This window comes from Xenopus laevis, chromosome 1L, assembly GCF_017654675.1.
Source record: "Xenopus laevis strain J_2021 chromosome 1L, Xenopus_laevis_v10.1, whole genome shotgun sequence".
NCBI classification, from domain to species: Eukaryota; Metazoa; Chordata; class Amphibia; order Anura; family Pipidae; genus Xenopus; species Xenopus laevis.
Window position 1 is genome coordinate 64200005 of NC_054371.1, and position 25725 is coordinate 64225729.

General features: G+C 40.0%; 1 protein-coding gene across 1 annotated transcript in view; it reads left to right on the forward strand.

Annotated features, from left to right (window-relative positions):
* Positions 1–12019: 12019 nt before the first annotated feature.
* Positions 12020–25725, forward strand: part of mgat4d.L (alpha-1,3-mannosyl-glycoprotein 4-beta-N-acetylglucosaminyltransferase D L homeolog) — a 64562-nt gene continuing 50856 nt past the window's right edge. Inside the window, exon 1 of the mRNA XM_018231673.2 lies at positions 12020–12501. Within this exon, the coding sequence (XP_018087162.1) occupies positions 12411–12501 (91 nt within the window). The 5' untranslated portion in view covers positions 12020–12410. The remainder of the gene's footprint in view (positions 12502–25725) is intronic.

Here is a 25725-nt window from a genome sequence, read left to right on the forward strand (position 1 = left end):
GACAAAATATGCTCAAGGACTTTACCATTTTTCATACCGCAAGCACCAACGTCATGGTTTGCAGATGAGGTCATCAATCTGCCAATATTTTTTCCAGAACCAAAGGATGATGCTGAAAGACTACTTCACAGTCTTGATTTATAGAGATGTTTCACTGTGTATCTAGAAAGGACCAAACAGTTCAGAAGATCAGATAATCTTTTTGTTCTTTTTAATGGGAAAAACAAAGGGAATAAAGCTTCAAAGGCATCAATTGCGAGATGGCTTAGAGAAACTATTACATCAATTTGTGTGTTGGAAAAAAGGGAGCCTCCACAAATTACAAATGCCCATTCTACAAGGGGTATGGCAACATCATGGGCAGAAAGAGCTTGTGCATCACCTCAGGATATTTGCAAGGCAGCGACTTGGAGCATCTGCATACGTTTGACACATTACAGACTAGACATCTTGTTGGCACGTGATACAGCCTTTGGCAGTAAAGTACTGCAAGCAGCTCTTCCAAAGAAGACTTAACCCACCCAGTTTGGGAAGCTAGCAAATTCCCTGTGTGTGCTGCCTGTAGGACAGGATGGAATGAGAAACTTGGTATAATTACCACTGAAATTTTATTTTCCATTAGTCTGTAAGGCAGCACGATAATATCCCTCCCTGTAAATAAAATTATGTGTGTAGAAATCAGTGTGTGAATTCTTTTTTTGGGTATGCTAGGAAAATAACATGCTGGGGGAAGGATTAAGGGGTTGTTTTAAGGCTGACTATTTAATAATAATTATTTGGTGCTACATGTCCTATCAGGAGGAGCTGGAGTTAAACCTGTGTGTGCTGCCTTATGGACTAATGAAAATGAAAATTTCAGTGGTAAGTATACCAATTTTCTAATTTGCCGGCAATGTTGTAGCCAGTAACTTTCTAATACACTCAAGTTCAACCCCTGGCCCACCCTGATTCACCCAGAATCCCAGTGGACATGCACCCTTTTCACTTCCCTGATCCCCCTCGAGGTGCTGTGATGGCATAGCCCCACCCCCTTACAGAATTACCCTGCCCCTATTGCATCACAGACTGCCCCTTGTCATAAATTCCTTCTAGAAAGGTGGCAACTCTAGCTACAGAGCTATCACTAGTACAGTATTTCACTTCATCTTGGGCTCTGAAATGGACCAAGTAAAGTTATACCCAAGGAGCACATTTTCTTAGATTCAGATAGTTAGGGGAGAACAAGGTGCTCCAAAATTATTAGTAAAGTAACTCACCGAACAGTGAAAGTGGTCCGGGTGCACCAGCCCCAGACCCCCAGCTTTAAGCTGGCCATAGATGCAAAGATCCGCTCGTTTGGCGATGTTGCCAAATGAGCAGATCTTTCCCCGATATGCCATTAACAGGCATGGCTATATCAGGGGGTAATCTGATTGTTCGGCCGCATGGCCGAACGATCAGATTACGATGTGCCATGAGCTCCGGCGGGATTGGTCGGGTCAAAATCAAACCTGACCGATCGACCAAACGACCGATCTCCGCCGGACGAAAGATGTCAGCACACGCCACAGACGATCCGAAAATCGTACGAATCCTCGATTCGTACGATCGGATCTGTGTGTCTATGGCCACCTTTAGGGAGCGGTACAGCAGAAGATACGGAAGCAGAGCTAACCGGCACTCAAACAGATCCACAAGACCAGGGGTCCTCAAACTTTTTAAGCAGAGGGCCAGTTCACGGTTCCTCAGACTGTTGGGGGGCCGGACTATAGTTAAAAAAAAAAATGAACAATTAGCGCCCCCCCCGTTCTGTAGGACCATTTACCACCTAATCACTTACAGTTTTTTTTAATAAAGAAACCTTACAACACATTAATGAATTAAACTTTTCTTTTATATAAATATGTAATGTTAACAAACAAAAATAAAGTACACTAAAAAAATATCATAAAAACCAAAACAGTAGGATAATTTTATCCTGTTAAACAAAGTGCAAATACTAGAATATCCACAACATTTTACTTTTAACACAACTTCTAAGAGAAAAGTGCAATCCATCAATTATCCATGCAAGCAGCAGCCAAGATATTCTGCCTGTGCCAACAGCACACAAAATCTGTACCTGTGCCAGCCAGCAGCACCTAAAATATTGCCCCCAATATGTACCTGTGCCAGCCAGCAGCACCCAAAATATTGCCCCCAATCTGTACATGTGCCAGCCAGCAGCACCCAAAATATTGCCCCCAATCTGTACCTGTGCCAGCCAGCAGCACCCAAAATATTGCCCCCAATCTGTACATGTGCCAGCCAGCAGCACCCAAAATATTGCCCCCAATCTGTACATGTGCCAGCCAGCAGCACCCAAAATATTGCCCCAAATCTGTACCTGTGCCAGCCAGCAGCACCCAAAATATTGCCCCCAATCTGTACATGTGCTAGCCAGCAGCACCCAAAATATTGCCCCCAATATGTACCTGTGCCAGCCAGCAGCACCCAAAATATTTCCCCCCCCAAATCTGCACCTGTTGTGCCAAAAAAATTCATTGCCCCCAGCCCCCCAAATCTGTACCTGTTGTGCCAAAAAAATTCATTGCCCCCAGCCCCCCCAAATCTGTACCTGTTGTGCCAAAAAAATTCATTGCCCCCCCAAATCTGTACCTGTTGCGCCAAAAAAATTCATTGACCCCCCCAGCCCCCCCAAATCGGTACCTGTTGTGCCAAAAAAATTCATTGCCCCCAGCCCCCCCCAAATCTGTACCTGTTGTGACAAAAAAAAATGCATTTCCACCCCCCAGCCCCCCCCCAAGTCTGTACCTGTTGTTGTGTGTCCAATATCAGCAGCAGTTCAGTCGCCACTCACCAGGCACAGGCAGCCACCCACAGTTTTTCAGGAGCCAGGAGGAGGAGACTTGTTGTCAGACGAGTCAGAGGCGCCTCATGTAAGAACGCCGGCCGCACCCATACGACGCGCCAGGGCCCAGGCCACACTACACAGGCGCACAGGTCCCTGCTGACGTCACCGCGCACGCCAGCGCGGCGGCGCGCCTCTCTTTATGCCGGCGCATCATTGGATGGATGCGCAAGTCGCTGGGCCGGTTTGCTGCTGCCCTGCTGCCTCTAGTCTAGACGGATCCAGCCAGCAGGACAAGTAGAGACTGCCTGGCTGGGTCTCGGAAGTCGGAAGCAGAGCGGAACTCTGCAGGGGGCCTGGGGCAGTCGCACAAAGTTTAAAATTTAAAGAAAAATAAAAATAAAAAAAAAATTTCCTTTTGTATATTGCGCCCCCCTATGACTGCGCCCTAGGCGGGCTTTCTATATTTTTTTTAAAAAAAATATGGGGCAATTGCCAGCGTGGCCGGGGGCCGGGTAAATGACATTGGAGGGCCGTATCTGGCCCGCGGGCCGTAGTTTGAGGACCCCTGCACAAGACCATAGATATTCAGTTAAAAAATAAATTTATTGGTAGAAAAGTTAAAAATATAGCTGCATCGCCATCGACCCTTGAAAAATTTATTTTTTAACTGAATATCTATGGTCTTGTGGATCCGTTTGAGTGCCGGTCAGCTCTGCTTCCGTATCTTCCACATTTTCTTAGAATATGTCTCTATGCAGCATACAATAATTGAATGTTATGTTTAAATGTCACTTTAATTTGCTGTAAATATTTACACTAACTTATTTGTGTGAATCAACAAAAACTAAGCGGAACAGGAATTGTATGTACATTCCTTGAAAGCTCTGGAATAAGAGCAGTACTTAAAATTTGTTCCAGCTCTTGTTGACGGTGACACCATCTATAATTGCAGTCTCTCCTTCACCCATAGCTACACTGTAAACTGGGCACACCCATGTATACATAACATACATCATGTTTTACATAATATACAGTATATCACATGGCTCAGATGACTGTGACCACAACACTGCTGCCTCTGCTCTCTTTACAGTCCGGATATTTGCAATACTGTGGGGGATATTTATCAAAGGTCGGATGTTAGAGTTTTTCATACCTCAAATGAACTCACAACTTGAATGGTATCTTATTGAATAAAAAACTTGTGTGTTTGAGTTGTAAAATCAGAACAGTGGAGTAAAGAAAATAACTCGATTCACTTAAATCATTCGAGTTTTCGGGCAAATCCCTCTGAAAAAAACTCTTGCATGCTGTTCAAGGCACCTCTGCCATTGACTCCTACATGAACGCAACAGGTTTTAGATGGTGTATTTTTGGATACAAGCTATTTACAGGGTCGGGGTATAATAAATCTGTTTTCAAAAAACTTGAGTTTTCTTTTTAAACACGAAAATGTGAGTTTTGATCAAAAAAAAAAACAACTCGAAAACTCAGATTTTCATGGAGAACACAACTCAAACCATAATAAATCTGCAACTGCATGTTGATATTGGAAATGTAGTATGTAAACAACTGATTCATACAGCGTAGAAGGAAATATCAGTTTTAGCAATGGCATTTTTGCTCTTGCTTCCTATGTACTTTAGGGGGGTATTTATCAAGGGTCGAATTTCGAGGGGTTCAAACCCTTGAATTCGACCATCGAATTGAAATCCTTCGAATATCGAATTCTAAGGATTTAGCGCTAAAATAAGCATTAGATCGAATAAAAATCGTATGATCGAATGATTAAATTGTTGGAATCGAACGATTTTCATGGGTCGATCGAAGGATTTTTATTCAATGCCAAAAACGTAGAAAATGCTTGTAGAAGGTCCCCACTAGGTGTCTAAAGGAGGAGGATTTCAAGGATATTTTGGTTTTTCAGAGTATTCACAAAAACCAACAATAGACTCAACCATAAAGTTATAATAGACTTTTTTCCTAACAAGCATGGATGCAGTGTTACCTAAGCCATGTGCTCAAGCTTGTACACACATTTGGAGATCAGCACATTCAACAAATTGTGGTGTGCAGAGTTTATTTCGATCCACCCAAAAGACATGTTTGGCCCATACAAAGGCTCATTTATGAATGCAAGTTCAAAATGACATCCATTTAAACACTATTTGCAAACATACATCTAACCACCCTCCTTTATACTTGCTCCTTGTGCTAAAACGGTTGCACCTTCTTTTCTCAATAAAATGCAATGTACAGGGTGCGAGACACATGTGAGCCCAGAAATGAATAACTGCTTTGTGGGAGTTTCTACAAGCACTGGCTTTGGAAAGTGCTCCTACAAACACAGCTAACTTGTATCTAATTGATCAACACACAAGCATTTTCCAGTGCGGTACAATTCATACACACACTGACAACATCAAGATATGCACATGACTAAGTGTCAATAGGACACCATGGATATGTGTAAATTTTAAATTCTACAAATAAATATTATTTCTACTTTATTTGCTTTGGCCCTTGTGGATTCCTTTGAGTGCCAGATTGCCCCATTTTCTTTGCTAATTTTGTTTCGGATTGCCACTCCCCGAAGTTGAGGGTCTGGGGCTGGTGCACCTGGACTACTAGTTACACTTGGTTAGTTATCGACATGTCAAAATATGACCATCATTTGTGTATGATTTCCTGAGAACCCAGATTTCCACCCACATTGGCAAAATTGCTCAGAAGTTGAAGCACACACAAAGATGATGGAATTTTGGGCAAAACTTTGCACTGTGGTTAAAAAACAATTAAAGGTTAAACTATTGCAAAAATGAAAATTTAATATAAGCTTCAGCCAGAGCCGGGCCAACCCGGCCAGGCGCCCTAGGCAACTTGGCCCAGCCACGGCGAAACGACGCGCATGCGCGCAAGTGCATTTCAAACAGAAATTACCGGCGCCAGTCAGGGAGACACAGGACCGGACACGGGGTAGGCGACAGAGCAGGTACGTGCCTGGCGCCCCCTCAGCTTTGCGCCCTAGGCACGTGCCTACTCTGCCTACCCCTAGTTCCGACCCTGGCTTCAGCATACTGAAATAAGAAGTTTTCTAAATATAATCTATTAAAAAAATGTGTACCGTTTCTGAAATAATCAGGTTTATCTTCACTATTCCTCTCTCGGCATCTGTTTCTGTTCATTCTATCTTCATGCAGGAGTTGGGTGTCAGATATTCATTGACAGTTCAATAAAATATATCTTATAGGGGAGCTAATTTTGCCTAGAAGATGTATTAGAGCTCACTCTATTAAAATCCCCAGACATCATGTCTCTACATGCAGGATTTGTGCAAAAGGCATTTTGTTTGTACTGGAAACAGTTATTTGAGTGAGCTCTAATTCATCTGCTAGGAAAGTAAGCCCCCTATAAGATACTGTATATTATATCTAACCAGGGCCGGCCTTAGGCCAATTGGACCAATTGGGCCCAATTGGGCCCCGCACCTCTGGGGGGCCCCGCACCACAGGGCAGCACAGATAATATTTCCCTCAGCACATGATGCTGCCTGCCCCCAACTTTGAGAGTCCAGCCCATCCCCAAATCCATAGGTCTAGCCTGCCCCCAACTCTCATAGGCCCAGCTTTCCTCCAACCTTGATAGGCCCTGCCTGCCCCCAATCCAACCAAGCCTGCTCCCAAGCTGAATCGGCCCAGCCCCAAACTAATTGGCCCAGTCCACTCTCCTATTTCCTCCCTCTCTCTCTTACCCTGTGTGCCCCTATTATGTTACCTTGTCTGCCCCTTTCCTTTCTATTTTGTGCCTGTATGCCCTTATTTTCCTAAATACTTGGTGTGTCAGTAGCCAGCAACACTTTGTCTAGGGGCCCCGCCAACATGGTCCCAATTGGGCCCCACATGTGATAGGACCAGCCCTGTATCTAACTGTCAATGACTATCTGACACCCAACTGCTGTATGAATAGAGAATGAAGAGTGAATGAAGAGAAACAGATGTTGAGAGAAGGATAGTGAAGATAAACTTCATTATATCAGTATGATGAAGCTTATATTAAATTTAATATATTTCCCCTTTAAAAAACACGGTGATTTGCACCCATGTCTGTGCTCTGCACATTTTACTTTCATTAGTAAACAGACCTGCTGGCCAAGAAGTATTGGAGAGAATAATGCACGGAGGCCTAACTACCCACAAAAACAACTTCTTAAGAATTTCCTTCCTCATTTAATATTATGGGATATACAGCATTTTCCCCTTACCCTCAATAATAATTGACTTGCATATGAAAAAACAAATAAAGTAGAACATGTTACACTTCACCAAAATTACCAATATTAAATTAATTTAAATGTATTTAAGTTAAAAATGTACTCAGTCATTTTACATACTACTACCTTGATTGTCATTAACAATAAGAATTAAAAACAAATTGAAATATAATTCATTCACTGCCTATAAAACTCCATAATCTTTCCATTGATTTGAATAACAGACTGGAATATGTATAGGAGAGGCCCGAATAGAAGGATCATAAATAAAAAATAACAATAACAATAACAATACATTTGTAGCCTTTCAGAGCATTTGTTTTTAGAAGGGAATTAGTGACACCGATTTGAAAGCTGCAAAGAGTTAGAAAAAAAGGCAAATAACTATAAAAAATAAATAATGAAAAACAATTTTGCTTAGAATTGGCCGTTCTATAACATACTAAAAGTTACCTTAAAGATGAACACCCCTTTAAATGTTATCGAATGGCTAATTCTAAGCAACTTGCGTATCGGTTTGCTCTTCTGTGTCCATTTGCGCATGCGCGCCAGCATCCATGTGTGCATACGTCCCTTCACGCATGTGCGGCAGCATATATTTACGCATACGCCATGTGCGCATCTATTTGTGCATGCACGTACCCAGACGGCGCTTCGGCTGCTCAGGTTGCCTAGGGCGCCTGGCCGGCCTGGCCCGGCTGTGTTCCAGTCTCTTATTCAAATCAATTCATGGTTGCTAGGGTCATCAGGATCATAGCACCCAGGATGCTGAAAAGGGGAGAGCTGCTGAATAAAAAGATAAATGATTAAAAAAAACTCATAAAAAACTGAAAACCAAATTGTCTCTCTCTACGCCCTAGGCAGGTTAAACCTGTCTGATCGGCTGATGGGACAATGTGGTCAGAACAACTGTAAATTTTACAATAGTTGGCACTCCATCAGTAAGATGATAAGTGGAATAAAAATCAGTCATTTCACTTTTTCACTTAAGATTAGTGTCTAACGTGGCATTTTCTCCACCACTCCCTGCATTCTTCTTCCTCTTTCAATGTGCTAACAGTCAATACATTCTAAAGATGGGACACAGGGTGCTCCTGCCATGAGACAAAGTTTATTAAAAACAAATATTTGGCTCTTCTAGCAGAATATTCTAGCAATGCAGACCCCAATTACCTGCGGGTGAGGGTGGGAGGTATTTGGGCCGCAGCCCCAGAAATGGCCCTGATGGGACAAATTACATTTTAGGAACGAACACAACGTGTGACATTAGCTTATGGCTAGTTTTGTCTGCTGCTGTCATCCAGCAGAAACTAGTACTTGGAATGTTATGTAATGGAAAGCATGCTAGCTGGTGCACACAGAGTGGTGACAGACAAACTGGCATTTTGAATTGCCATTACAAAAAATTATTGCTTATTGGACTTTTTCAGTTAGAGCACAGCTTTGAGACCAACAAAATGTACCATGTGCACATGTATTTATATAATATATATATATATATATATATATATATTTTATACTACATCTTACTGCACCTTGTATTACATTCGCGAGTAGGGTTGAGATTTTCGCATGGCCAGTAAGTCCCGGGTGACAGTGGTAGCTTAAATGGCTGTGCCGAGTGCCCTCCATCGCGAAGGCGGATGGGGCAGCATTCCGGCTATAGCTGCGGAAGCAGGGTTATGAAGTCATAAACTGCTGAAGTCCTGAAAAGAGCCGAACTGCCGAAGTTCCGCAGCCGCGATAAGACCCGAAGTCACTGAAATAGCCGAACTTGAAGTCCTGAAGCCGCAAAAAGATTCACGAAAGGAGCCAAACTTGAAGTCCTGAAGCTGCGGATAGACCTAAAGTCACGAAAAGAGCCAAACTTGAAGTCCTGAAGCCATGAGTTCAGTTCTACTGGACACCAATGTGTGTTTTTAAAATTTTTCTAAAGCCCTAGCCACCAATGTATTATTTTAATACTTTACAGGCCCGTGCCACCAATGTTTTTTTTTAAATACAGTATTCTCTGGGGCCCCAACATTTTTTTTTAACTTATGGGGAGCCCTGACCACCAATCATTTTTTTAAAAAACTTTTATGGGGGGCCCTGGTGCCACGTGTTTTTTTAACTTATAGGGGGGCCCTGACCATCAATGGCTTTTTATAACTTGTGTGTGGGGGAGTTTACAATTTTTAACGCTGATGTCTGTGTGGTCTTGTGGTGAGGCTTGGGGCCTGGGATGGGCAGGTTCTCAGGGGGCCCCCAAAATTTTGTTGTATGGGGCCCTGTGATTTCTAATGCGGCCCTGTCGCCTACCACTAGGGCGACATAGGAAACAGTATCCAGCTGTTAAGATCCCTCCTCGGGGTAAGGATCTCTGCACTTTAATGCTCCCACTCTGTTATGAGGGAAATATATATATATATATATATATATATATATATATATATATATTCTCACAAAACTGGAGCACTCATGTATACAAAAACAGCTGCCTGGGTGCAGTATTCAAAAATTATGTAAACCAAATACTGTACAAAAACCGCACTCTCAGGACTTTTTAAAGGTGCAAAAAAGATCTGTTTATTTCTTTACGACGTTTCGGCTTCTATAGGCTTCAGTATAGAAGCCGAAACATCGTAAAGAAATAAACAGATCTTTTTTTGCACCTTTAAAAAAGTCCTGAGAGTGCGGTTTTTGTACAGTATTTGGTTTATATATATATATATATATATATATATATATATATATATATATATATATATATATATATATATATACACCTATACCACCTAGCTTTGGGGCCAAGTTAGATGACTACTTTTCCCATGCACAGAGGTTCACAGTTAAACTTGTACTATGTGTATACTAGATGTGTTTACAACCTATGATGAGATCACATCAGTGGCGTAACTAGATGTTGCTGGGCCCCACAGCAAATTAATTTTAGGGCCCCCAACATATCCAGTGTTTGTCCTGTTTTACCAATATATGTTCAAATTGCTCATCAATGAGAGCCTCACGGGGCTCCCTGTACCTCCTGGGCCCCCCTGCAGCCGCAGGGTCTGCTTCCTCTGTAGTTACACCCCTGGATCACATCCTATTTTGGCACAATTTTTGGGTTTAAAAGGGTTGATTGTGTGTGTGTGGCATCCACTTCTTGAAGATGGCTTGAGTTTAGGAGCCCAAATGTTGAAATAAACCACAGAATTTTTCACGAAAGACCTGTGAGTGTGGTTCCTTCCCTTTTTGTACATATATATATATATATATATATATATATATATATATATATATATATATATATATATATATATATATGGGCATTCATTGGCCCATGCTTAGTGAGCAGCTTTAGGAGGTGGCGTACAGGTGCCTATATATTAAAAAAAAAAACAACAACAGAAAAAAAAGACAGCCAGACATTTGCAGGAATATTCAGCTGCAGAACGGACAGGAAAGGGGTAAATGGGAAGCCAAACTGGTTGGTGTAGTCCAGTTCAGATTAAAAATATAGCCTTGCCAGGCAGGTCTGGACTGGGAGTCAAAATAGGCCCTGGCATTACAAGTATAGAGAGCCCAAATCTGCTTCCCACCAGCCCACTAAATAGTGACTTTCTATGGCATCTTGTGGCAGCCTCTCTGGCATTTGCCAGAACCCACAGATTGCCAGTCTGGGCCTGTTGCCAGATATGAACTGGAAATCTGGCAAATGCCAGAGGGGCTGCTGTAAGATGCCATAGACAAGGGGTCACATTAGTTGGGGAGCAACACAAGCATGAAAATGTTCCTGGGAGGTGCTAAATGAGGGCTGTGATTGGCTATTGGACAGTTACAACTCAAGAACCTCTGTTTGGGAGTACACATGGTTTTTATGCAAGTTAAACTTGCCTCTAAAGCTGGCCATAGACGCAAAGATCCGATCGTACGAATCCTTGATTGTGCCATGTCGATTGGTTGTTCAGTTGATCGGACAGGTTAGAAAATTTCTGTCAGCTGCCTATAATATCTCTGCGTGTATTGACGATCTGACGATCTTCTGCCGGCGGAGAGCTGTAGTTGAAGTGCAGTGAATGAGGTGAGGTGCAAGTCTCCCCGTAGGGTCCCCCGTCTCTCCCCGAGTCCCCGTCCCCTATTGTTCCCCCCGACCCTACCTGCAGCCCCGTGTGGAAGTTAGAAATAAAAAATGGTGAATGCCAGAACTGCGCTTGTGCTCATTTTATAGAAGGGACGGTGGTGGGCTCCCCTCTGGGAGATCCTCCATCCTGCCCTCTAACAAACACCCTCTCTAGGCCTCCGGTAGAAGACACGCGTCCTTGTACGTGGAGAATGTCTCCCTGGTGCCAGTCAGATGAGAAGCCGTCAGCAGGGAGATTTGAGTGGCCTGCAACTTGTCATGTTCTAACATCGGCTGTTCTTTTTTAACTGATGGTTAGTGGCAGGTCGGGAAATTGTTTGAATGATCAGATATTTGTGTCTATGGCCAGCTTAAACCACCAATTCAAATATAAGCACCTGCTTTGAGGCCACTGAAAGCAACATCCATGGGGTTGGGGAGCACCATGTTGCTCACAAGGTACTGGTTGGGGATCACTGCCACAGTCACTATTTAGTGGGTTGGTGATTTAGTGGGGGCTGTTTGGGCCTCTTTGTAGCAGATACAGTGTCTATTTTGAACCTTGTGTGTCATTGCCCTCAATGGTGAAAAGTAATACGGTGTCATTATTACCATAATGACTTGACAATTGTGATTTGGGCAGTTTTTTTCTAAATAAAAACTCAGACATGTTAAAAGTTAAAGCAGGGGCAGCCTCTGTGGCACATTCAAACACTTGGCAACATCCTCACAATCCCCCCCACCCCATTAAAGGCAAGAGTTCCGCTATTTGTCCTTGTTGATCTTTTCTCATATGCTGAGAGCTGAATAAGTCGTGAGAGCAGAGGAAGTGAGGGAGGGGCTTTAGTCCAGTAGCAGACAGGGGCAGAGACAAGGAGGCAGCAGCAGGGGGAGTGTTACTGAGCAATACAGCTCGCAGACCTGGCAAAGGTACAGCCATTAGCCACCTGAGGCACACAAGGCAGGCGAGGGAAGAGGAGATGCTCATTGTGTGAGCTCACCGTGTTGAGCCCCCCTCCTCCCTCCTCCTCCTCTTTCTCTATTCCCATGCGACGATCTGAGGAGAAACTGGAGAACGAGAGCGAAGTGCAAAGTCTGCCTCAAGTGACGCCCCCAGCAGCCGAGCAAGGAGGGGAGAGAGACACTGCACAGCACACACGCTCGCTGGACTTGGTGTATGGCTGCTGGCCGGGGAGCTATGTGAGATGAGGTGCAGGAATGGCAGTCTGCTGACTTTCTTCTGCTTGGCTGCTTTCCTCTCTCTTTCCTGGTACGCGGCGTGGTACGGAGATAGAGGTAAGTGGCCTGGATGAGAGCAACTTCGGGGGGAACCTCTACCTCTCTGCTGTCAAAACATGAAAAGGGCACCTGCAGATGTGTGCGGTCTCTCCAGTGAAGTGTTAGTAGCTGTCACTACTCCCCCCCCCCCAGCTGTGGGCTGTTCCGTTGTTGGGGAGACAGAAGGAAGGAGCTTATATACACAGGGTACCCACAGTGGGCGTGAAGGGATCATTTAGGATTAGAGGGGTTCAAAGCAAGGGAGACATGGGGGGGGGTGCAGAGTATCATGTAGGTAACAAGTTTGCAGGAGAGTTTACTAATGCACCACATATTCACCTCTTGGCTGGGCACATCTGTTCTAGAATGAGGGAGTATATATAGTGGATAATGTACCCCCTACTGTAATTTATAAAGATATTACAAGTCACCGAGGAGTTATGTGACCATAAATCGAAATTTTGGTCGCCCGTTTTGGGCGCGCTGGCGTCCGTTTTTGGACGCTGCATCAAATTCGTAGGCCTGGGGGCCCCTGTTATAAACGGCGCGTTGTCAGAACGCACCGTTTATAAGGATATCATTTACAGTCTGGTCCCATAGGGAAATGACCAGACTAGATAATATATATATATTATATGTTTCATGGTTGTTATACACAAAGGGTTAACATCTAATCCAAAAGACTAGATTGCTAGTTATCTGAGCCTCTATCTAAACATCAGTGGAACTTGCAGTTTTACCGACAAGTGCCCATTGAAAGCCTAAATTGCCATCAGTTAATTGAGAACTAAATGCCGCCTAACAACAGGATAATTCCCAGACATTGATCAGCCTGGGCTTTTCCTGCTATACGGGAGCCCTGAGACCTCACATTACATTTAACTGTTTAACAGGACTGAAATTGCCTGATTTGAAATGCAAGTGGTCAACTTTAATAGTGGACGCATATCATGTAAAACACATTTTTTTTATTGGGTTATCGGCTGCCATTAAATATGGGCTCTTATGAATGATGAAAGAATAACCATTAAAGGCTTGTCCTTTAAATAATTGATATGAATATCCATTAATGTTTCCCTAGATTGCAAGCTCTCACAGACAGGGCTCTCAGACTTAAATGTTTGGATACAATGTATTGTGACTCAAGGGGAAAGGTGATAAAATATCAGAACCCACCCTCATTCATTTCCTGGACTCACAGGTCAAGTGATTGAAAACTAATTGGACACTAATAACTTAACTGATGTGTAGATTAAGCTATTCGCTATACAGAGATGGGACAAATGTGCCACGTTAGGAGGACAATTACACAAGAATGAGCCCTTTTGTATACATGGCTATATATATATATATATTATTGCCCATGTTGCACAGATTAAGTGGGAGGAAACAGTAGTACTCAAGCATAAGGAAACAAACCCCTTCTGAATACTGTTCCCTCTGCATGTATGTACATATTTATCCAGTGACTTGTCTTGCTCAATATGCCAGTGGGTCACTCAATCCCAGGTCATATTACCTAATTGCACTTTTATTTCCCAAAATGCAATAGCGGTGCTAGGTCCAGGGACATATGGCAGCATTCCATCAACAACCACTTGAATATAAAATGTGGAATGATCCTGACACAGGGAGGGTTTGTCTCCCCTTAACTTGTGGTTAACACACAATAAATTGGGTAAGCTCCCCTGCCTATTTCTTTTTTTATTTAAATTCTATGGTGGTGCACCCGTAAGTCTTTCACCTCTTCAGTACAAACCACTCTACTGCCAATGTTTTCACTGGAGATTATATGGCTGTGTGAATATGAAAGGCGAGATCTGCCATTTAACTATTATGTTAGTAAATTGCCCTGTATTTGTGTTTTGGGCGGTTTTCTGTAATTGTTTATTAAACAGAGTAGTGCAGTAGTGCATATTGCTCGGTAATACAGATATGAGACCTGGGGTTTTCCGGATAATGGAATATATATATCTCTATATATATATATATATCTATCTATCTATATCTATCTATCTATCTATCTATCTATCTATCTATCTATCTATCTATATATATATATAATTTTTTTTTTTTTTTTTTTTTTGCTTCCAATAAGGATTCATTATATCATAGTTTGGCTCAAGTACAAGGTACTGTTTTATTATTACAGAGAAAAAGGAAAAAGGAAATCATTTTTAAAAATGTGGATTATTTGATTATAATGGAGTCTATGGGAGACGGCTATACCGTAATGTGGAGCTTTTTAGATAACAGGTTTCCAGATAATGGATCTGGATTGAATGATAATATGGCCAAAGGTTTATTAGTCTATGAAGTAAAATTCATTTTACAAAGCAATGACAAGAGCATGGCACCACTCACAGATTACCACTCGCATACTGATTACCAGTCACATAATGAATGCTAATTTTGGATGTAGTCTAGTGTATGTGTTCTGTTATCTCTTTGGATAGGGTTTTTGTGCATGGCCTGTTCATTTGCTATGTGATGTGTTTGCTTTTTCATAAGAAACAAGGGAAAGTTGTGCTCACCACTAATTTTTAAAATCAGTAGGCGGGGGTGCAACGAGGGTGTGACCACAAAATACATCTGGAAAAATCCAAGATTCCTCTGCACTCAACCCATTATCAATATATTTAAGACAGAGACATTATGTGCATACTGCTACTGAAAAATGCCTTACCCTTTAAATTAAACAGGGATTGTTTGTCCATATATTGCAATATATTTAAGCTGGCCAACTACGTCAGTCATCCCATATCTGGCCAGTCCTACGCTCAATTTTCATCTGATTCATTAAGAATTCTATTGCTTCATTATATATTTTTAGTAACAGTATGCACAAAATGTCTCTGTCTTAAATATATTGATAATGGGTTGAGTGCAGAGGAATCTTGTATTTTTCCATATGCTTTTTCATAAGCACATATACCAAATCTATTCCAGACCTAAAATCTAGGGTTTACAGGGGAGTTTTTTATATGTTTTTATATACAGATATAAATGATGATATTATCTATTATCCACTATTTAATCTGTGCCATATAGCCTTTTTTCAGCAGCTTGTTTATATGAACTATAGTAGTGTTTCTGAAGCAAACAGATCAGTTTTACCAGTGCAGGGCAACAGGACATGATCACTTTAAAACACTTTCATTTTTGTAGTGTTACTGTTCCTTTAAGAGCACCCTGATTATACAGAGGAAAATGTTAAATACATTTGTGGGAACTCTTTAGTGTGTACAGCCAGAATATAGCAAATTATTAGGATTGCCTGTTGATCATGCAGTGACGACAACAGAATGGCTGTATAACTCTCTTGCTAGCAAGAACATCCCCATGTCTTCTTTCTAATGCAGCAGGACCTATGCTTTACCACATATAAAATAAGAGTATGTTTTTTATTTTTGCAGTTTTGTTTCAAGTTGTTCTTAAATAAGGATGTGTCTATTCTCCAGTGTCTGTATCTTAAATGTTTTTTTGCACCTTTGTCCAGTAGAAGACGCAATGGATTCAGCTGGCACCACAAATTATTACTTTTTATTGTAATTTTTTTATTAACCATTATTTATATATCATTACTATATTATCCTTTAGAGGAACAGTAACATCAGAAATTGGAAGTGTTTTAGAGTAATAAAAATATAATGCAGTTTGCCTTGGACTTGTAAAACTGCTGTGTTTGCTTTAGAAACACTACTATTGTTTATATAAATAAACTACTGTGTAGCAATGGGGGCAGTCATTCAAAGGAGAAAAAAAGCAGATAAGCTGTGTTATCTGTTATCTGCTACTTAAGCCTTTTTTCAATTTCATCCATTGCTACACAGCAGCTTGTTTATATGAACTATAGTAGTGTTTCTGAAACAAACAGATCAGTTTTACCAGTGCAGGGCAACCATGCGTGATATTTTCATTACTTTAAAACACTTTAATTTTTTGGTGTTACCGTTCCTTTAAGTTACCTTTTAGTATGTCACAACATAACCAATTCTAAGCAATTTTTCAGTCGTTCTTCATTATTTATTTGTTATAGTTTTAAACTTATTTGCCTTCTTCTTCTGACTCTTTCCAGCTTTCAGATGGGGGTCACTGACCCATCTAAAAACAACTGCTCTGTAAGGCTACACATGTATTGTTATTGCTACTTTTTATTACTCACCTTTCTATTCAGACCTCTCCTATACATATTCTAGTCTCTTTTTCAAATCAATGCATGTTTGCTTGGGTAATTTGGGCCCTAGTAAGCAGATCACTGAAGTTGCAAACTGGAGAGTTGCTGAATAAAATGGCTCAAAAACCACAAATAATAAGAAACCAAAACCAATTGCAAATTGTCTCATAATATCGTCTTACTAAAAGTTAATTTAAAGGTGAACAACCAATTTAACAGAGACTGGAGTTTAATGTCTAAATACTTACGACAGAGTCACAAACCCATTTTCATACACTTGGATTAGAGTGCCTTCTGAAGTCCGTTAACACACTAATATGTATCTGGAATGTGGCAGGAATATTTCCGCCCATGATTAAGTGCCCTAAGTGGGAAACGCGTAGGGTGGATGGAGATGCAAATATACATTTTAAACTTTGTATAAATGAAAACATATTTTTTAACAAATTTTCTCTGGTCCTGTGGATCTATTTGAGTGTCGGTCGGCCCTGCTTCTTCATATCCTTTGCAGTACCGCTCCTTAAAGCTGGGGGTCTGGGGCTGGTGCACCCAGACCATATTTACTATTCGGTGAGTCATTTACAATATATTCTGGGGCACCTTGTTTCTCCAAACTACTGCAAAGAGTATTTCCTTGCAGTTGCATCTGCAAATACATTTTGACTATACTAACAAAGGCAATGTTTATTCCAGTTCTGTAACCCAAGTTTCTTTTTCTGGTTTAGTGCGAGTAGGGTAAAGCTTATGTGTTGCCTGTGCCAGACAGGCAAACAAAACTTTTATTGTAAGACCTTTGTGGCCTGTGTATTTTGGGTTTTAAATTCTATTTGTTCAGCACTTGCTTTGCAATTTTTGCAATGTTGGATTTCACAATGACATGCATAGCCATAAAACTGATAGAAGAAACGGCCTTCTGTGAAGGCTGTGACATATACTAGTATAGACGGTCAACATGCAAATATTTTTTAAAAAAAAAAAAAAAATTACACTGTTTACAGTGAATACATGGAGCGGGGCCCCATTGACTGAAGGATTGGTTACATTTTATCTTTTGGGTTGAAATTACAATTCCTGCTATTGTACAGATTTTGCAGGGCATTGCAGTTCAGCAGCAGATAAGTCACTGGGTGTATCTCCTGAGCAGGATGAATCAGGGCAACTGGTAAAGGGCCCCTGCTAATGTTGGTAATTTGCTTACCAGAACCTTATGACTAACAAGACTCTGAGGCAAGGTTCTTCAGAATTACTGAGTTTATTTATTAGATTGAAAAAATAAATTGGACAGGAAGCTGTTGTAATATCACACTTAGCAAGTACGACAAGGAGATGTCACACTGATCAGTCCAAGTGTATATAACCTTTGCTGGACACTTATGGTAAGAGAAAAGAGTTACAATAGTTTTCGATCATTTCCATAAATGGCAAAAACCTTTTTTTGCAACAGGAACATATTTCCAAACTAACGGTTTCCTGGGTGCAATGGTGCAAGTATTGTGGTCTACATTTGCCAAAGGCAGACAGGGAGTGCTGTTTGTGCTGTAGTCCTGTCTTGTTCTGTTATTTAGGAGAATCTTTGATACCAGGGTTTAAATCACTTTATAATACACAAGAGCCATGAATATGCTGTAAATAATATCGTTATAAACGGTGCATAGTGATGTCATTGGTTATAATTGGAGCTTAGTGATGTAATTTCTGTCATATGACTCACTGAAACTTGTGTACAGTAGAACCCCCATTTTATGTTTTTTAAGAAAAATTATGTAAAATCAGGGAAATGTGTTAAAGTAACTTTTACTTCAAGTACTGAAAGGATATAAGCACAGGAGTCAGTTTTACTTTGAGATACAATATTTACTGTGTTAATAACAAGGGTTTAGCTTTGCAGCGTTAATGTTACACTATTGGGGGCATGTGCAAGGCCTGTTGGTCATTCACATACACAACAGAAAGCAATAAGTTATTGGTGCAGGACTGTATAAGGGGCAGATTAATTGGAATTGACCATTTATAGGCAGAACCAAAGCAAAATATACATTTGGTTAGTATTTTAATCCTCTTTATTTCACAAATAATAACATTCACTGAGGGGAAAAAAGCAGTGTTTGGGTACATCAGGACAACATTTTGATGTAAAATACAGGAAAACATTACTTAAAATCAGAGAAATGCACCCATTGAAATGCATTATAAATTGGTGGGACCACAAATAAAACATGTAAAATGCGGGACAACTTAAAATCAGGGTACTTAAAATCAAGGTTTTACAGTATTATAATAAATTAAGTACTGTGTTATAATAAATTAAGTACCACCTGTTGCAAAATATGAGGTCTGATTTCAACCTCTGAGTTCCATGGCCTGCATAAAGGCACGAGGCCGAAGGCCTCAAGGAACTTCTTGGTAAATTATAATATCCTTATATTATACTTTTATAATAGGGGGTACTTCACTATATTATATATAATTACTAAAATGTCTCCTCCTCACCTAGCTTTAGGTTTTTGCCTTTATAGGGGACCGATTGAGGGCTACCAGTTATAATATTATATTATATGCCCCTTTTTACAGACAACAGCGGGTGTCTCCATCACTGCACAGAAGTGCACAGCAGTGTTACAGTCGGTCAGTGTCATGCACTGCAGTTTCTGAATTTGACTGCAGAAGGTGGACATACTGATCTATCTCAGTCAAACAATAGTAAAGAGAAACGGGTCCAACTCTCAGGCTTTCTTTTGTAGAACCAGTCCTTAGAGTGTTTCAGAAGACCCTGTGTGTGCAAGGATTTGGATGTCCGTTGGAAAGTAGTGAGAGAGAAAAATGAAATAAATCTTTCAACACTGACATCCTACTGCAGTTACTCTCTCTCTGTTCTTTGTAGTCACTCTGTCTTCTGACCATAATTATGCTCATTTGCAAGGCAGGTTTTACCAACTATAATCAGAGGTGATCCTCAACAATGCCCCATGATTTGTCATGTCAGCTTTGACTTTTCCTAGCAAGGGCTGTGGCTTTCTTGGGATGAGGGAGCTCCAGCAGATTATCTGCAAACCATTCTAGGAATTGGTTACTTTGGAAATGATTACTATTTGGGCTTTTTATTAGAGGGGTGGGTCAATGTTTTCTTCTGACTCTTTCCAGCTTTCAAATGGGGGTCGCTGACCCCATCTATTAAACAGATTCTTTGTAAGGCAACACATTTATTGTTATTGCTTATTACTTCCCATTTCTATTCAGGCCCTCTCCTATTTATATTTCAGTCTCTTATTCAAATCAATGCATGATTGCTAGGGACCCTAGCAACCAGATTGTAGAAATTGCAAACTGGAGAGCTGCTAAATAACTCAAGAACCAAAAATAATGAAAAATCACAGCAAATTGTCTCAGAATATCACTCTACGTTATACTAAAAGTTAATTTATAGGGGTGGTTTACCTTTAATTTAACTTTTCGTGCATTATAGAATGGCTTATTCTTGGAAACTTTTCAGTTGGTCTTTTTATAATTTTTGAATTATTTGTCTTCTTCTTCTGACTCTTTCCAGCTTTCAGATGGCGGTCAGTGACCCCCACTTAAAAAACAAATGCTCTGTAAGACTACAAATGTATTGTTATGGCTACTTTGTATTTCTCAACATTCTATTCAGACCTTCTTCTATTCATATTCCAGTATCTTATTCAAATCAGTGCATGGTTGCTAGGGTAATTTGGACCCTAGCAAGCAAATTGCTAAAATTGCAAACTGGAGAGCTACTGAATAACAAATGAAAAGCTCAAAGAACAATAATTATAAATGAAAAACAGTTGCAATTTGTCTCAGAATATCACTACATCATAATAAAAGTTAATTTAAAGATAAATAACTCCTTTATAGGGTCCTGCTTCATGCTACAACAAATGACTTCAAAAGGGGTAGCATTCAGTGATTCAAATATTGTTGCTCTGTGTCACGGTGCTGCTGTTGATCAATTTAACTGATTTAGAGCTTGTACATCCAAAGGTGAAAGATAATGTTTAAAGAATACAACAAAATGCTTCTAAATGGTGCAAATATTTGACAGCATCAAATAAAACACACACCTTGAAAAAAGTTATCATTTATTTTACAAAGCGTTTCACGCCAGTTTTCTGGCATTAATTGTATGACACAGTATAATAATAGGCCCCTAAGTGTACTGTATGCAGGCCGCCATTAGAAATCATGGGCACCATATGTCAAAACTTTCTGGGTCCCGGTCTCCGCACACCCGAGGCCAGCCAGCTGATCATCAGCCCTGTGTGCCACTAGCCTAAAATGCTTGTTATTATTTCAGCAGATATAGCAGTGCTGTTTGACTTTAAATGAAAAAATGAAGTATATCCAATAAATGGACAGGGCACTTGGTTTCTGTTTCCTTAAACAAAACAGGGTAGCACCCCCTCTTTAAATATATGACAAGGAAAAATATGAAAGAGATTTGACACTTTTGTGTAAACACTTTTTCATGCCTAAAGGCTTATTATATACAATATTATGTCCTTGAAGCAGTGTTCATAGCTGTTATCTCTCTCTCTCTCTTAGCTGAGCCAAGTAGATTATTTGGTGTTAAAATATTAATGTATTACTCAAGTCTGAGGCCATTGTGATTTCCACGTGATTGGTCTCTGAAGGCTTATGTTCAATATACTTAAATAAACACTTTGACTTTTTTTATGATTCTTGTTCTGATTTTTGAAGAAATAAATACTTAAGGGCTATTACACATGGGACTTTTTCTGCTGTGGCAGAGAGTCATCTGAATCTGTCCTAACACCTTTAATTTACTTCTAGGAAAACCACATGACAATGCTAGCACAGGCAGTTGTTGGTGTAGGAGGCAACCAGGGCAGTTTGCATCACTTCTCTACTGACTGGAATACTATCACTTTGTTGAGAAAACAAAAAATCCCATACAGTTGATTTATACAACATGTTGCCATGTAAACAAACACACGGGATAGATAACATTATTGAATGGAAATGTAGAAGATATGTCTCAGGTGTTATGGTTTTTTCTAAAGGAGATACAAACCCTTAATAAAAAAAAACCCTACCCCCCAGCCTAGCTGCCCCCCAGACCAAATGCCCCTAGATCTTAGTTACCCCTCCGTGCAGATTCTGTCCAGCGGAGTTCACGGGCACCATCTTCAGCCTCTTTGGTAATCTTCGGAATGAGCCTGGCAATTTTCACGAGTTTCGGCGCATGCGCAGTTGTCGCAGAACAGAAATTTGCTCCAACTGTGCATGCGCCGATACACTGGTTTCATTCCGAAGATCACCAAAGAGGTTTTATTTATTAAGGGTTTTTTTCTCCTTTAAGCATTCGCTGTAAATCCTGCATTTGGTGGCACTAAAAGGCTTAACATTAAAGGGATTCTGTTTTTTTTATGATGTAGTTTTTATTTCTAAATTACACTGGTTAAACTGCAAATAATTCTCTACCATATAAAATTTCATTCCTGAACCAGCAAGTGTATTTTTTTTAGTTGTAATATTGCTGTGTAGGCAGCCATCTCAGGTCATTTTGCCTGGTCAGAAAGAGCCAGCACTTTAGGATGAAACTGCTTTCTGGCAGGCTGTTGTTTCTCCTGCCCTATGTAACTGAATGTGTTGCAGTGGGATCTGGATTTTACTACTGAGTGCTGTTCTTAGACCTACCAGGTAGCCATTATCTTGTGTTAGGGAGCTGCTATCTGGTTACTTTCCCATTGTTCTGTTGTTAGGCTGCTGGGGGAAAAGGGAGGGGGTTATATCACTCCAACTTGCAGTACAGCAGTAAAGAGTGACTGACATTTATCAGAGCAGAACTCACATGACTGGAGGCAGCTGGGTTACTGACAATATGTTTAGCCCCGTGTCAGATTTTTAAATTAAATATAAATTTTTTTTTTAGTGCTGAATTCTGCTGGAGCAGCATTATTGCAGTATCCCTTTAAGAAAGACACTATGCCTAATTGTAAACTGGTTTTGCAGAAATGAGGCCAAAACCAAGTCTTTACATTTCACACATATTAAAAAAATTCCCCCCACAAACTTTAACCACACAAACAGAGCAGCTGTATCATTCTGCAGTGTTTGAAAGCTTGTGTGTGTAAGTGTAACACTACTAACCAGTTTGTGTGCGTACATAACCTGTGGCCACAGTGGCTGTGGCATGTTAAAAGCAAACATTATATTTCAGCTCCGTTACTACTTCTATGCAAGTCCAATATTACTTGTCAAAACTAATACATTGCATTATATGCTTGTATGTTTATGTGCACCCTAGTTCCAGCCCTGCGGCAGATTAAAGAAGATTAATAAGCAATCATTTTAAGGCACTAATTAAAAGGTGACTGCAGTCATATTTCCCAACATTTTTCTTTCCCCAAAAATGGAATTTCATTTTAATATAATTTAATGGGCTCTTCAGTACTATAGAGTTGGTTTCATGATTCTCACATGATTTTGACCAGTCTACAACTGCACCTGCAAACAAAGACAGTACAGTTAGTCTACTGTGTCAGCTTATTTGTCTTTCTTTAAAAAAAAAAAGTTTATTTCACCCCTATAAAATTATACATTTGAGTGGTCTTGTATAAATTTAGTCATCAATATTTTCTGTGTCCTGTGCAACGAGCCCTATGCTTTATTAGAAATCTGAAATTGTTACTGTGCAGTACATTGCAAACATATTGAGGATTACTCTCGGCGCCGTCCTCCAGGGAGCGTTCCACACTCCCACATTCTCCCATGTGGCTTTAAAGAGGTATCTGCTGCTCCTGACAGATGGAACCAATTTAGCTGCAGAATATATTACAGAATAATCTTCACCTAACAATGTGCTTTTTCTTTTAACTACATTTCCTGTGTCACTGGCCTTTTCCATACTTTTGGTTACGCACGCGCGTCCTCGGTTGCGCACCATTACGCACGCGCGTCCTCGGTTACGCTCAACTGCGGCCGGCACTTGTAAATGCCGGGATTAAGTGACAAATCGATTCTGATATCTCAGGTATACATGGCCTGATATTGAAAACACAGAAAAGAAAGTTTAATGTTACCTTATTGTTCTTATAGTTGATTGTTTATTAAAGGGTATGGGCCCAGAGAATTCTGCATCACGATCCTTATTTATCTGCCTATGTGTCTTTAGCAACAAAAAAACTGAAATCTAATCAGTGTACCCCATTAATCAAAATATCTAAGTCCTTAGGCTTAAACTAATTACCATTCTGTAGCTATTGTATATTATCATTTACTAAATCAATAATGCACCTATATGCAATACCTTGTAATATACCATTCTGTATCTATTGTATATTTTCATTTACTAAATCATTAATGCACCTATATGCAATACCTTGTAATGTTTTATTAACATAAAGGCTGATATTAAAAAAAATATATATATATATATATATATGTATTTGTTTTTGGCTGGTAGGGTCAGTAACCATAGCAACTAAACTACAGAGAATAATTGTAAAGCTAGCTTTCATACAGTATACTCTACTGTTCAAGGCTAATAGCACATGGCATTTTCTCAGAGCAGTGAAAAAGCTGCCTACATTGCCTTTTCACCCTAATGACTTTAAAAGGGAAACACTTGTCAGCGCCAGTACTAAGCAATGAGGCTGTGTGTGCTTTTCAGTCACCTCATAGAGCCATTAGACTTTTCCAAACTTCAACATAAGAGTAAACATAGACTTACTGCATGAAAAAGTCCAATAAAATATATTCTCCTTGCTACACTGTTGATGCAGGCTATTTACACCCTAACGTATACACAGTAATACATATAAAAACAGAATTCATGCATACAATTATTCAATGTATAACTTCTTGAACCCATTTGATGTTAATAAGCCCTAAAGCATGACATTTTCCTGTGTGCCAGATCTAATTTGTCCAAAGAAAGGTTATAAAGATACTAACACATTATAAATATTTTGACACCCAGTATGTTGTAAAAATTTAAGACAATTTGCAGTAAGTGTTTGTTTTAAATATGTTTTCATTTTCTACAGCCCTCTAGTTTGGAATTGAAAATGTTATATGGTTTTATTGTACCACTTACACTAGAAAACAGACCATGGTTTGATCGGCCAAGGTTAAAAGATGAAAGCTAGATCTGATTAAAAAGTTAAAGGAGAAGGAAGGCTACCGAAACAGTTTATTGCCAATAGATGAACCACAATAGTGCAAGCTATAAGACTTTATTTATTCTGCAGAATTATTTACCATATCTGAGTAAACCGCTCTAGAAGCTCTGTTTGTTTATGATAGCAGCTTCCATATTAACTTGCTGTGACATCACTTCCTGCCTGAGTCTCTCCCTGTTCATAGCTCTGGGCTCAGATTACAGCAGGGAAGAGGGGAGGGAGGGGGAGAGGAGCAAACTGAGCATGCCCTAGCCCTGGAGCTTTAGGTTGAAAACAGGAAGTCTGATACAGAAGCCCATGTGTACACAATAGAAGGAAAGAAATGAGGTGTTTCTTTTGACAGAGGACTCAGAGCAGCATTACTTTGAGGGTTTACTGATGTATTTATATAGACCTTTCTGATGAAGCTTACTTAATTTTAGCCTTTCTTTCTCCTTTATGTAGCAAAAATCTATTCTGACAACCAGATAGCATTTCCAACTGCAATTTTAAAGGGGAAAGACATGCAGAAAAAAAAAAAAGACACAGTCTCAGATTCAATCCAAATATCAATGTATATATCACATCAGAAAGTTTATTCTAACACAAACTCAGATTTTGAAAATACAGGATACAAGATTCCTTATCTGGATCCCATACAGGACGACCACCTCCTATTATAAGCAAATAATTCTAATTTCTAAAAACAATTTCCTTTTTCTCAGTACTAATAAAACAGTACATTGTACTTGATTGTAACGAAGCTGCATGAAATCATATTGGTGGCAAACACAATCCTTTTGGGTATATTTAAAGGAGAACTATCGTGAAAATTAAAATTGAATATAAACATCATCATACTGAAATAAGAAACTATCTAAATATAATCAATTAAATATTCTGTATCGTTTCTGAAATAATCAA